The sequence below is a fragment of the Chiloscyllium plagiosum genome, unplaced genomic scaffold, assembly GCF_037043375.1.
Source record: "Chiloscyllium plagiosum isolate Xiang-an unplaced genomic scaffold, Cpla_swu_hap1 HiC_scaffold_18, whole genome shotgun sequence".
NCBI lineage: Eukaryota > Metazoa > Chordata > Chondrichthyes > Orectolobiformes > Hemiscylliidae > Chiloscyllium > Chiloscyllium plagiosum.
The window spans coordinates 56,816,765-56,831,758 of NW_028270156.1; the positions used below are offsets into that span (position 1 = coordinate 56,816,765).

Genomic DNA, 14,994 nt, shown 5'->3' on the forward strand with positions numbered 1-14,994 from the left:
CTGGGCTTAAACTTGGTTCAGCAGCTGATCTATCCAATACTTTTGATTTTGTTCAGAAAATGTAATATTGATATGCAGTTAAGAGGCAGGATCTTCTAACTACAAGAAACAAGCTCCCTAATAAATTAAATGATCTTACAATTTTTCCTTTGCTAGTCCCTTGGGTTAAGTGCTAGGTTTACACTTGCCAAACTCTCATGATTGAAAACAAATCTCCAAATGGGGAAAAATACAAATAATAGGTTATCCTACAAAATCATTTTATTACTCTAATCTGAATTAACTTATTGAATTTCACAATCTAAACGATATTTGATTATCCAGTTATCCAACTGAAATTACGTAAAATCTCTGAATACCGACAGCTGTTGATTTTATCTTTCCCAGATTGAATGGCATGTTACCGGAATACAAGAAACCAAAATAATAACATCAATTTGTCTTACCTGTTTTTATCAGCCATGGTGCACCTTGAACCACCTAAAGAATTAAAAAAAAAGGAGAGTCAATGCAATTTTTATATAGTTAAAGATACAATTTTCAATTTGAATACAATCTAACAAGTAAATGCATAATAATGGAAAGTATTAACAGTGCTAACAAGCAGCTGGCTAGCAATAACCTATTTACTGACACTCCACTCAGGTCTTTACTTTGTTGCAACATTGGTCTGAATTCTGGAAGTGCGAGTGATCTTTACATCAAGTTCACATTTGATCTATTGTGGCATCAAGGAGTCCTGGCAAAACCAGAGTCAATGGGAATTTAGGGAAAACTCTCCACTAATTGGAGTCATATCTGGCACAAAAGGAAATTGGTTGCAGCCATCTCAGAAACAGGACATCATTGCAGGAGTTCCTCAAGATAGCATCCTAGACCCAACTCATCTTTAGCTGCTACACCAATGACTTTCCCTCTACCTTAAGGTCAAAAATGAGGATGTTTGCTGATGACTGCATAATATTCAGCTCTATTTGCAACCTGTCAAATACTGCAGCAATCTATATCCAAATGCAGCAACGCCTGGACAAGTTATAAATAAAATTTGCATCACACAAGTGCCAGGCAATCACCATCGCCCAAGATAATCCTTTGAGATTCAATGGCCTGACAGTCACTTAATTCTCCCACTACGAACGTCATGGGTTACCATTATAGCCATACACATTAGGCAAAGAGAGCAGGACAAAGGTTAGGAATCTTGCAGCAAGTCATGCATCCAGACTCCAAAGCCTGTCCATCATTTGCAAGGCACAAGACAGGAGGGCAATGAAATGCTCTTAACTTGCCAGGATGAATACAGCTCCAACAATACTCAGGTAGCTTGACACCATCCACAGCAAAGCAAGCTGCTTGTTAGGCACCATGTCCACAAATAAACCCTCATTTCTCAGTCACAACATTGTGGACCATATTGAAAGCACTTTCCAAACCCATGAATTTCAGAAGTAGAATTTGAAATAGCTTCATTGTCTCAATAAATATAGTGAAACACTTATACATCACCACTTACAACGCTGTGTTAGGTACAATGTATTTGGAAAGACAAGGACTGATTAGGAGTAGCCAACATGGCTTTTTGTGTGGGAAATCACGCCTCACAAAATTTACTGAGTTTTTTGAAGAAGCAACAAAGAGGATTGATGAGGGCAGAGCGTTGGATGGGATCTATATGGACTTCAGTAAGGCGTTCGACAAGGTTCCCCATGGGAGACAGCTTAACAAGTTTAGATCTCATGGAATACAGGGAGAACTAGCTATTTGGATACAGAACTGGCTCAAAAGTGGTGGTGGAAGGTTGTTTTGAAGACTGGAGGCCTGTGACCAGTGGAGTGCCACAAGGATCGGTGCTGGGTCCACTGCTTTTTGTCATTTATATAAATGATTTGGATGTGAACATAGGAGGCATAGTTAGTAATTTTGCAGATGACACCAAAATTGAAGGTGTAGTGGACAGCGAAGATGGTTAAGGTTACCTCAGAATACAACAGGATCTTGATCAGATGGACCAATGAGCTAAGAAGTGGCAGATGGAGTTTAATTTAGATAAGTGAGAGGTGCTTCATTTTGGGAAAGCAAATCTTAGCAGGATCTATAGACTTAATGGTAAGGTCCTCGGGAGTGTTGCTGAACAAAGACCTTGGAGTGCAGGTTCATAGCTCTTTGAAAGTAGAGTCGCAGGTAGATAGGATTGTGATGGTAGCGTTTGGTATGCATTCCTTTATTGGTCAGAGTACTGAGTACATAGTTGGGATGCTATATTGCAGCTGTACAGGACGTTGGTTAGGCCACTTTTGGAATATTGCGTGCAATTCTGGTCTCCTTCCGATCGGAAGGATATTGTGAAATGTGAAAGGGTACAGAAAAGACAAGGATGTTGCCTGGATTGGTGAATTTGAGCTATAGGGAGAGGTTTAATAGGTTGGGGCTGTTTTCCCTGGAGTGGAGGCTGTGGGGTGACCTTATAGAGGTTTATAAAATCATTAGGGGCATGGATAAATAAAAAAAGTCTCTTCCTTGGGGCCGGGGAGTCCAGAACTAGAGGGCATAGGTTTAGGGTGAGAGAGGTAAGATACAAAAGAGACCTAAGGGGCAACCTTTTCACGCAGAGGGTGGTATGTGTATGGAATGAGCTGCCAGAGAAAGTGGGGGAGGCTAGTGCAATTACAACATTTAAAAGGCATCTGGATGGGTATATGAATAGGTAGGAAGGGTTTGGAGAGATATGGGTTAGGTGCTGGCAGGTAGAGCTAGATTGGGTTGGGATATCTGGTGGGCATGGACAAGTTGGACTGAAGGGTCTGTTTCTATGCTGTACATCTGTATGACTATCTAAAGATACCCAAGTACAGCTTTTGTTACAAGATCTTAGAAAATAGAGAAATAAAATTCAGAGCCATGGGTCTTCCAATCCAGACGACACTGGCACCTGGTTCCAGTCTGCACCAGACCCTGGATCCAGGCCATGCTGGGTTTCACCTTTAGGATTACGAGGCTGGGCGATAGCATCAGACCACCATACCAGACTGAGGACATCATGCTAGGTCAGGAGGACCACACGCCAGGAGGCCATGCCAGGCAAGTAGGTCACCACGTCATGCCAGGAAGCTACCGGAGACCAGGAAAGAAGATACAAAAAACATCAAGAGGTTAAAAAAAAGAAAGGAGCAAGAACAGGTGGAGAGGATGATCTCTGACTGGAGTGTCCTACTCTGCTGCCATCTTGGACTTGAGGCATTTAAAAAGACAGAGCAGAAAATACATGGGAACACCACCAGCTGAAAGTTCCCCTTCAAATCACCTGCCATTCGGATTTGGAAACATATTGTCACTCCTTTACTATCATTTGGTCAAACCCTGGAACTTCCTTCTTAACAGTTCTTGCACCAAATGGGGCTGCAGAGATTAAAAGTGACAGCTCAACAGCACTTTCTCAGGTCTAAATGCTGGTTCATCCAGTGACACCCGCATTGCTTGAAAGGAGTTAAATAAAATGTTGTTTTACAGATACATTGCAATGCTTCGACTGTTGTGACTCAAAAATTAATGAAACCTAGTTTTCTTGTAAAAAGAAAAAAAACATTAATTTCACAACCACAAAAGTAATACCAATAACACCAGCTCATTCATTCACACAAGACACATTAGAGAAGGTGACTACAAACAGACGTAGTGCGCAGAGGTTCTTTTTAAATAAAATTCCAATAAGTCATTACTGAAACAAGATCTTAAGAGAACAGTATAGAGTGAATAAAAGAGTATTTTCCATCTTGCGTTGAGAGAAAAGTTAAAAACAGATAAGACCTGGAGTGGGCCACCTTGCACAAACATTAAAAATAAAATTGGCTGATCTGATTTTCTCGTATATGAATAACTAATTATCCCTTGCTTATCAAGGATCTCTCTTCCTCAGAAATATTCAGAGCCTCTGCTCCTTGAGATAGAGGGCTTTAAAGTATCTCAGCCTCAAAAAACAAACTTCCATATCCCATTTTAAGTGGGCAACTCCTTTATTTTCAAGTAGTTACTCCTAGTTCTAGATTCTACTCGATCTTTGCCACATCCAGCCTGTTAAAATCCCTGTTTTAGTCAAGTTTCTAAGCTCCAGAGGAAATGTGTAGCCAGGCCAAGCTTACTACACAAGGTAATCCACCAACTTCAGTCAAGTAACCCTCTGAACTGCTTCCAATAATTTGCAACCTTCTTAAATAAGGAGAACAACATTGCTTACAGTATTCCTGATATGCTCCTACCAAAACCCTATACAACTGATAGATAACCACCTACTATACAATTGCAACATGTAAAAGGCATCTGGATGGGTATATGAATAGGAAGAGTTTGGAGGGATATGGGCCGGGTGCTAGCAGGTGGAACTAGATTGGGTTGGGATATCAGGTCGGCATGGACAAGTTGGACTGAAGAGTCTGTTTTCATGCTGTCCATCTCTGACTCTTGCACTAAATTCTTCTTCCAATAAACAATTCTATTAGCTTTCTAATTATTTCCTCTATCTGCGTGCTATTCATAAACTAGTTCAGCCAGATCCTCCACATCTGAGCTTGGCAATCTCTCACTAAGATAATATATTTTCTTATTCTTCCCACCAAAAGGGGATATTGGTACATTTCCTCACTATATTCCATTTGCCATATCTTTGCCCACTCACTTAACCTATATCCCTTCATGGTCTCTTTGCAATTCACTTTCCTATCTTTATCAGAAAAAATAATAGTTTCTTCGTCCAAGTCATTTATATAAATTGTAAACAGTTGAGGCCCCTGCATCAATCTCTGTGGCACACCATTTGTCACATCTTGCTAATCAGAAAATTATTCATTTTTGCCTACAACTTTCTGTTAGCTTGTCAACATTATTTCTACACCATCAGTTTTTATTATTGGCAGTGATCTTCCTATGGCATCTGGAAATCCAAGTACAGTACATACACCTATGTCCCTTTATACTCAGCTCATTGCTAATTTGATGAAACATGATTTTAAATAGGATTTCTCAAACAAAAATCACATTTACTCTTACTGATTGTGGCATAATTTAGTTAAAAAATCATCACAATGTACTTAATAGCTTCTAACATTTTCCCAATGAGTGATAGGACCATACAGCATGGAAACAGATCCTTTGGTCCAATTCATCCATGCTCTTAGGCCAACTTGCCTGTTTCCTCTGCTTTTTGTTCCCCTTTTCAAATTTGCTTTTTCTAACTTAAATCACATCTTTCCCATCACATTCCTGATATGTCTTTTATATGAACAGAATTTGGGAAGTCAGGTGATGAGCAACTTGCTGCAAGATTCCTAGCCTCTGACCTGCTTTTGTAGCCACAGCAATTTATATGGCTGGACAAGTTATATCTAGACAATGGTAGCCCCCCAGGACATTGGTACTAGGAAATTTAGATATTGTCAAGGGCAAATCCTCTTGCTGGAGATGGCCATTGTCTGCATTTGTGTGGCATGAATGTTATTTGTCACTTGTAAGCCCATCTTCCTTTGTACTAGGTATGACTTCCACCAGTCTTTCCCATGATTTCCACTGATGCTAGTTTTGTGAGGTTGCCTTGACTTCACATGATAAAATGCACCCTTACGTCAAGGATATTCACTCTCATTTTATTTTCAGTTCAGCTCTTCTGTTCATATTTGGACCAAGATGGTAATTGGTTAAGAGCTGAGTAGCCCTGGCCAAACTAAAGCAGACAATCATTAAGCAGGTGCTTGATAAATAAACCAAAGGGGTGGCAATTGGCTGGGTTGGATTTATCCTGGCATTGTGTGCATAAAAGATATACAGCAACTGGCACCAATATAAACCGGCACCACTAATCAATGTAAAAACACAAAGTAATGCAGGGGATATACACATCATTGTTATACTTTATTTACAGCATAAATCACTTAAATAATAAAATAACTTTGCCTTAAACAAAACCTACTAGCAGGGAGTCTTCTCACTCGCACCTTCAACTGACTACTTGGACATCACCGAGATCATGATAATAGACTTCTGGTATTTGAATTATTTAATTTTTGTTGGTTTCTCGAGAATACTGGTTCATAAGGTGCCAACTAAAACAAACTTTACTATACCTGGGTAATTTTCCACATTGTCAGGTAGGCGCCAGTGTTGGAGCGATATTGGAACAGTATGGCTAATGAGCAACAAGCTTTGAAGCACAACTCTTCAGTATGATGGTACAGTATTGTCAGGGTTAATAGCTTTGCAATATCCAGAGACTTCAGTTGTTTTTTGATACCATGTGAGCGAGCAATTTGATGATGACAGCATTTACGATACTAAGGGCTTATGGTTAGCTTAGAATTGGGAAAAAGAGAGGATCATCCCATCATCCCTCCTCTGTTTGTAATACAGCAAACCTATTACTCATCTACTCTTGCTATTTTTTCCTTTTTTTTGCAAGTTTATAATCCCACAAGACCAAAGGCAATCACATGCCTGGCAACACTTCAATCACTGGACAAGTTTATTGTTTACATTTAAACAGCAATAAAAAGTTTGAGGGGTGGCAAGAGTACATGACATCATTAAATCCATCTGCCTCATCTTCAGTACTATACAAAAGTCCTTTATAGTTTATTCCCAATTAGTTAAATTAATTTTGTTTACACTTTGCCATTACAATGGACATGTTGGCTATGTAGACAATTTGATAGTGTATTCGGTCACACATGAAAGTTGAAAACTACAAGACAATAGAATCTTGGCATATACTAGTTGGGAAATTTATTTGTTTTAAAAAAAACTGGAATGCTCAATCATAGGATGTAGGTTTCACTGGCAATTTATTAATTTCCTTTTCATAGACGCTTTTTAACAAGATTCACTTGTGGGATGTGGGCATCTCTACTGGACTAGCATTTTATTGCCTACCCCTAGTTACCCTTGAGGTCGTGGTGAGCTGCCTTGTTGAACCGCTGCAGTCCACATGCTCTAGATTAACCTATAATGCCACTGGGGAGGAAATTCCACGATTTTGACCAAGCAACAGTGAAGGAATAGTTATATATTTCCAAGTCAGGATGGTGAGTTACTTGAAGGGGAACTTGAAGGTGGTGGTGTCCCCATGTATCTGCTGTCCTTGTCCTTCGAGATGGAAGTGGTCGTGGGTTTGGAAGGTGCTGTCGAAGCAGCTTTGGTGAATTTCTGCAACGCATCTTATTGATAGTACACACTGCTGCTACTAAGCGTCAGTGCTGGAAGGAGTGGATGTGGTGCCAATCAAATGGGCTGCTTTGTCTTGGATGGCGTCAAGCTTCTTGACTGTTTTTGGTGCTGCATCCATCTAGGTAAGTGGGGAGTACTCCATTACACTCCGGATTGTGTCTTGAAGATAGTGGACAGCTTTGTGGAGTCAGGTGGTGAGTTATTCACCATAGTATTCATAGCTTCTTGCAGCCACTGTTTGTGAGACAAGTCCAGTTGAGTTTCAGACCAATGGTAACCCCAAGGATGTCAATAGTGGGGAATTATGTGATGGGAACCCCACTGAATGTCAATGGATATTGATTAGATTGTTTTTTATTGGAGATGTTAATTGCCTTACATTAACAAATATGACTAGTTCTTTAAATAAAGAAAAAATGATTATATTTTAAATGTAAACCACTTTTTGTGAAATGATTTGGCAAAAAAGTGAAAAGCCCCAAACGCGACTTGCTTTTCATTCTGACAATCTCTATTTAAGTCATTCAATATTTGAGATATTAAATTTTAACGTTTAACCACAAGATTAAGAAACTACTTCTTTTTAACCTATTTTCTCTCTCATTTCATTTGCCAATAATTAACATTGCTCTTTTGAGTTCTCCCACTTACCATCTCTTATCTTAAAAGATGTATTTCCAATATCTCCAATTAGAAAGTAAATCTGCACCAAATTTTTAGAAGTCATTATTTGCATGATTTTTGGGACTGTTCAAAGCCATTGATCATAGTGGCCTCAGTTAGAAGACAGTTTTTGAAAGCAGTCAAAGTGCAAAGATCATTAACCTGAAGCACTCATTGGCATTTGTAGAGGCGCAAAACAATGTACGTCTTCTCAATTGCCTGCGTATTTTTACTAGCTTTATTTCAGTTTTCCAGCATTTGCAATATTATACTTTTCAATTTAATAAAGATCAGCACCAAGTGTCATGAGCAAAATGCTACACCATTGGATTATTTCCAGTCAACTATGGCAATAGTATCCATTTTTTGTTCAAAATAAAATTAGGAATGGGGTAATGCCTGAAAAAAAATCTTTGGGATGCATTTCTCAATTCCTTAATCTGAAAAACTTTTATATAGTACCTTCACCGATTGATGCAATAAAATTTGTAAAATACAACCCTTTGAATCTCACAGAGAAATGAATGTATATGCCCGCAGAAGTCTCTACCACTTTGTGCAGCACAGAACCAATTGTCAGAAAACAAAAGGGGATGTCATAATTAACAAGTTCAAACACACTCCAAGCTGCAATCAAGCTTTCATTCTCATCCAGACTGCACATATTAATGCACCATAAATGCTCATTTCTTTTGATTTCTTGCATTAATGTCTCTCTCAGCTTTGTCAATTACTTGTTTACTTAAGATGTCAAATAGTTATACCTGATCAAAAGAATAAAAGTGTTAGTCTACAAAATTAAATAGGTTTTACTGGAAACAATGCAATCTGGAAGCATTTGTGCAAAACAAACCTATTGACGTGAAATTACTGCAAAAAATCTTCTAGATGTACAGAACACAACAGAAGAAAGGGAAATAAATAATCTCAGAACTGCATTTCTGCAAAGGACAAGTGGAATGAAAAATGGTCAAATAGCAGTGTGATACAAAGTAATCTTGTGGCGCAGTAGTAGTGTCCTTATCTCTGAACCAAATTACCGCGGTTCAAGTCTCACCTGCTCAAGAGATGTGTCATAACATCTCTGAACAAATTGATTGGAAAATAGGTTAAATAACATTACAAAGTCAGACAAAAGCAATTTTTAAAAGAATAAAGATAAATACAGTATATGGAATACATGCAAACTACTTAGGCCATAGGTTTAGACAAATATGGTGGAGGCGGGGTAAAATTGTGCAGCATTTAAAAGACATTTGCACAAGTACATGAATACAGAAAGTTTTAAAAGGCCAAACACGAACAGAGGATTAGTTCAATTTAGGATACTTAGTCAGCATGGAGGGGCAATTAACTCTAGAGTAATTTCAAATCTTCAACCTTCAAAAGATATTTGACACTTGCCAAAAAAGTTATTTTCCGCCCTTTATTAATTAGCACTCGGCTGGACCTCAGAACCAAGTGCAATCAGCTAGTCAATAATGTTTCTCACTAAACTAGCACTAAAGGGAGGGAAAGATCAAAATGATTTCCTCAGAAACTACATCACAAAAAATCACCACTGAAAGAAAAATGTCCACATCTCTCTTTTACTAATTTCAGTTTGTGAACTTAGATTCACCAATTATTAGCCATAGGTGATGTCAATGTCTTGCTTGGACACATTTCATTACTAATCCCAAGATATATGACAGTTTATATAAGTAGGCCTCATAAAGCATAACCATATCAAAAATAAGCAAAATTTTAACGACCGAAAGTTGAAGAAACAGTGTTCCATTATCACTTAAGAATTTTGATACAATATAAAACAATATTCAGGTTCCATCACTGCAATCCATTGATACCGCTGCATACAATTTAACATTTTTCGCATCAACATGACATGGCAATTCTTCTTGTGATTGCCTTGTAGCTGGGTCCAGTAATCAATTCTTTGATGATAGCATTTTTTGGTTTGAAGCAAATTATGGAATTCTAATAAAACATGGGAAAGTATTCCCACTGAAAACAGATCAGTAAATTTGGTCTCATCAAGATGCAGTAATTGACAATGCTTAATTTGAACATACCAACAGGAAACCAAAAATTTTGAACATAGAAAACAGGAGTCTTTTCCTAAAGAATTTTGAAATGTTTCTTTTGCTAAAGCTCCAACATAAATGTAATGTTATTGAGGCTTACATTAACTAGAAATGGAATACAGGAAAACATCCTTTGAATGTGGGAACATGAGTAGATCACTTAGTTCCCAAACTGGCTGGCCTTAAGTTTACACCTTCACATTAAAAAACTTAGATTTTACAACTAATGGTGCTTCAACTGACATTCACACAAGAGAGTGCAAACTTCCACAAACTCTTAACATGCATAGGTTTCCAATTTTTAGAGAATTTGAAAGATTCACAACTAAAAGGAAATTTGCCTCATTTTGGATCCAAGTGGCACCTGCCTTTTGTTTCCCCCCCCCAATTTCTGTCCCCTGGTTCTTGACAGCCCAACTAGCATCTTATCTGCATCTATCCCGCTTATCTATTTAAATATTTCATAGGCTTTAATAAGATAGCCTCCTATTTTTCGAAACTTCAGTACCAGGCTCTTCAGCAATCGATTTCTCTCCAATAACCTTTTGTTCCTTCCCTCTTGAGAGCTTGGCTTTGGGAGTAAACCAGAAACTATACTTTTAAAAGGTTGTATTTTTTAATCTTCTACCTAACCTCTTAAAGTCTATCTGTCCTCCTTTAATCTTTTTCCTAAAATGCCATTCCTACTGACGTGTACAATAGTTTCTGGCTTCTCAATCTCACCTTTAACAATATACTTGCAAAGTTTGGGGATGTCCTTCATCCAAGCACCAGGAAAGCAACAAACCATCCTAAATTTACGCTCACCAACACAGTCTCCTGTCTATGTCCCTGACAGGAGAGTCCCCTATAACAATAATTCTATTAAATCCTGTTAAACGCTGCCGAACATAAGAATCGTTCAATGTGTCCAGTTACTGGCCCTTCATTTTCATCAGAAAGACTATTTTCACCTTCAACAGTTCCAAACACTGAATAACTATTTGATAGAGGAATAGCCACCAGAGACTTTTGAACTGCTTTCTTACCTTTCCTGAGTCACCATCAAATCTGACTGATACTGCTGGGTAATAACTTTCCTAAATCTACCAGCCATCTCACTCTGTACCTTACATATAGCCTTAATAACATTAAGCCTAAAAACAGTATGTTTCAATAACAATTTATAGATTAGATTAGGTTCCCTACAGCGTGAAAACAGGCTCCTCAGCCAACAAGTACACACCGACCCTCCGAGGAGTATCCAGCCTCATTGCACTACATTTAACAATGACTAATGCACCTAACACTATGGGCAATTTAGCATGACCAATTCACCCAACCTGCACATGTTTTGAAATATGGGAGGAAACTGGAGCACCTGGAGGAAAACCCACAGACACACGGGGAGAACGTGCAAACTCCACACAGATAATCGCCCAAGGTAAGAAACAAATGCGGGTCCCTGGCGTTGTGAGGCAAAAGTGCTAAACACTGAGCCACCGTGCTATCCCACATTATATATAAACAACCTTTCATTACCTACGGAAAATGAAGAAAAAATTAAGTATATATATCAAAGATATAAAATTTAAATAAAATCAGGACATACAGAAACTGCTAAAAACCAGGCATGAGCCTTTCAGATCAGGAGAACCATTCAAATATAAGGAATCCACGTATGACCTTCGCAGAGCCATTAAGACAGACAAGGACCAATAGCCATCCAAACCAGTGACCCAGACAGACACCCGGTGACTATGGCAAGGACTGAAAGACATCACAGGTTCTAAAGAGAGGCAGTGCAAGATAACAGACGATGACGTATCCCTCCCAGATGGACTCAACGCCTTCTATGCTCACTTTGAGCAGAATTTCGGCGGAGAGGCAACACGTATTCCGGCAAGTCCTGACGAACCTATCCCAACAGTCATTGCATCTGAAGTCAGATCAGTTTTCCTTCATGTGAATCCAAGGGAAGCAATGGGACCAAACGGAATACTGGACTGTGCACTCAGAGCGTGTGCAGATCAACTGGCAGAGGTCATCTCGGACATCTTCAACCTCTCCCTGCAGCAGGCCACTATTTCAAGAGGGCCAATATCATCCCTGTGCCTAAGGAGGCACATGCAGCATGTCTCAATGACTACTGCCCAGTATCCCTAACTTCAGTGGCCATGAAGTGCTTTGAAAGGCTGGTCATGGCATTAATCAACTCCAGCCTCCCCACTACTCTTGACCCACTCCAGTTTGCCTATCGGATCAACAGATCCACGTCAGATGCCATATCATTTGCTCTTCACTCCTCCCTAGAACATCTTGACACCAGGAACAGCTACATAAGAATCCAACTCATTGACTACAGTTCAGCCTTCAACACTATTATCCCCTTGAGACTGATTACTAAATTTAGTGATCTCGGGCTCAGTCCCACTCTCTGCAACTGGATCCTCAGTTTCCTGACACAGGCCACAAACAGTGAAGACTGAGGACAATATTTCATCCTCACAAAAACTCAATACCGAAGCCACCCAGAGGTGCATACTCAGCCCCCTACTGTACTCACTGTATATCCACGACTGTCACCAAATACCAGACTAATGTCATTTACATGTTCACTGATGACACCACTATAGTCGGTCGAATCTCAGATGGCGACGAAACAGACTACAGCCAGGAGGCGGAAGACCTGGAAAAAATGGTGTACTGTGAACAACCTAGCTGTCAATGCCAACAAAACCAAAGAACTCATTATTGACTTTTGGCAGGATGTTATTTGTGCCCCTCTACACATTAACAGCACAGAGGTGGAAGTAGTGGAGAGTGTCAAGCTCCTGGGAATGGTCATCCACAACAAGCTTTCTTGGACTCTTCATGTGGACGCACTGGTTACAAAGGCCCAATAACATCTCCACTTCCATGGGCAGCTGAGGAAATTTGGCACGACGGCAAATATCGAGAGCATTCTGCCTGAACGTATCACTACCAGGTATGGCAACTGTACCATTCAAGATCAGAGATGGTTACAGAAAGTGGTGAACTTGGCCCATCCAGTCATATAAGGCCAACCTCCCATCTATAGAATCCATCTACCAGGCCCACAATCAGAAAGGCCACCGGCATTCTTAAAGATCCATCCCACCCTGGCAACATTTTTCTACAACCTCTACCATCGGGAAGGTGGTACAGAAGCCTGAACACGTGCACCAGCTGGTTTCATAACAACTCTACTGTTGTTAGAATACTGAATGGATTCTCAAACTCTTAACATTTGCCTGTACCTGTGTTTTTGTTGCTGTTTACCTATTATTTACTATCTATACTACTTAACTATGTGATCTGCATACATGGCTTGCAAGACAAAGCTTTTTACTGTGCCTCGGTACACTTGACAATAAATTTAATTCAAATTCATTTCAACTACTTAGCTGATTAACTGCATAAAAATGATTCCATTTCAGCTCCTCGCAAACCGCGTTAGGGAACTGGACTTGGATGAACTTCGGATCATTCGGGAGGCAGAGGGGGTTATTGGCAGGACTTAGAGAGATAGTCACTCTCCAGATAAAAGAAAAAAACAGATGGATAACAGTTAGGAGACAGAAAGGGAACCGGCAGGCAGTGCAGGCATTCCCTGTGGCCATTCCCCTCAACAATAAGTATACCGTTTTGGATACTGTTGGGAGGGGAGGACTTACCAGGGGAAAGCAGTGGGGCACCTGCTGCTCAGAAGGGAAGGGGGAAGAGGAGCAGAGCAGTAGTCATTGGGGACTCGATAGTTAGGGAGACAGGTAGGAGGTTCTGTGGGGACGAGAGAGACTCACGGTTGGTGTGTTGCCTCCCGGGTGACAGGGTCCGTGATATCTCTGATCGTGTTTTTGGGATCTTTCGGGTGGGGGGGCAGAGAGAGCAGCCCCAAGTCATGGTCCATATTGGCACTGGCACCAACGACATAGGTCAGAAGAGAGATGGGGACTTGAGGCAGAAATTCAGGGAGCTAGAATGGAGGCGTAGAGCTAGGACAAACAGTTGTTTTCTCTGGTTTGCTACCCCTGCCACAATCTAGTGAGGTGAGGAATAGGGAGAGAAAGGAGTTGAACACGTGGCTACAGGGATGGTGCAGGAGGGAGGGTTTCGGTTTTTGGATAATTGGAGCTCTTTCTGGGGGAGGTGGAATCTCTACAAGCAGGATGGTCTTCATCTAAACCAGAGGGATACCAATATCCTGGGTGGGAAATTCGCTAAAGCTATTAAGGTGGATAGAAACCAAAATTGTAGGACTGAAGAGGATGAGAGTAGGGAGTTCCAAAATCAAGTATCTAACACTGGCAAGTGAGAAACTGGTTTGAAGTGTGTGCGTACTTCAACGTGAGGAGCATCTGAAATAAAGTGGGTGAACTGGCAGCGTGGGTTGGTACCTGGGACTTCGATGTTGTGGCCATTACGGAGACATGGATAGAGCAGGGACAGCAATTGCAGGTTCCAGGATTCAGATGTTTCAGTAAGAACAGAGAAGATGGTAAAAGAGGGGGAGGTGTGGTATTGTTGATCAGGGACAATATTAGTTGTAGAAAGGATGTTTGGGACTTGTTAACTGAGGTAGTTTGGACTGAGGTTAGAAACAGGAAAGGAGAAGTTACCATGCTGGGAGTTTTCTATAGGCCTCCGAATAGTCCCAGAGATGTGGAGGAAAGGATAGCAAAGATGATTCTCAATAGGAGTGAGAGAGGCAGGGTAGTTGTCACGGGGGACTTCAACTATCACTCCAGTACGAGTACTATAGATGGGTCAGTTTTTGTCCAGTGTGTGCAGGAGGGCTTCCTTACACAGTATGTAGACAGGCCTACAAGGGGCTAAGCCACTTTAGATTTAGTACTGGGTAACGAGCCTGGCCAGGTGTTAGGTGAGCACTTTGGAGACAGCGATCACAATTCTGTCAGGTTTACTTTAGTGATGGAAAGGGATAGGTGTACTCCACCGAGCAAGAGTTACAGCTGGGGGAAGGGAAATTATAATGCAATTAGGAAAGATTTAGGAAGCGTAGAATGGGGTAGGAAACTGC

At 40.4% G+C, this 14,994-nt stretch overlaps 1 protein-coding gene across 7 annotated transcripts in view; it reads right to left on the minus strand.

The window, feature by feature from the left end:
* Positions 1-14,994, minus strand: part of LOC122557913 (nucleosome assembly protein 1-like 4) — a 123,175-nt gene that overhangs the window by 92,883 nt on the left and 15,298 nt on the right. For 6 of the 7 annotated variants that reach the window (XM_087996688.1, XM_087996685.1, XM_087996689.1 and 3 more), the window contains exon 2: positions 447-480. In XM_087996688.1, the coding sequence (XP_087852814.1) occupies positions 447-463 (17 nt within the window). In that variant the 5' untranslated portion in view covers positions 464-480. Of the gene's footprint in view, positions 1-446; positions 481-12,498; positions 12,608-14,994 lie in introns of those variants that run through there. The other variant, XM_087996691.1, reaches the window with a different exon arrangement.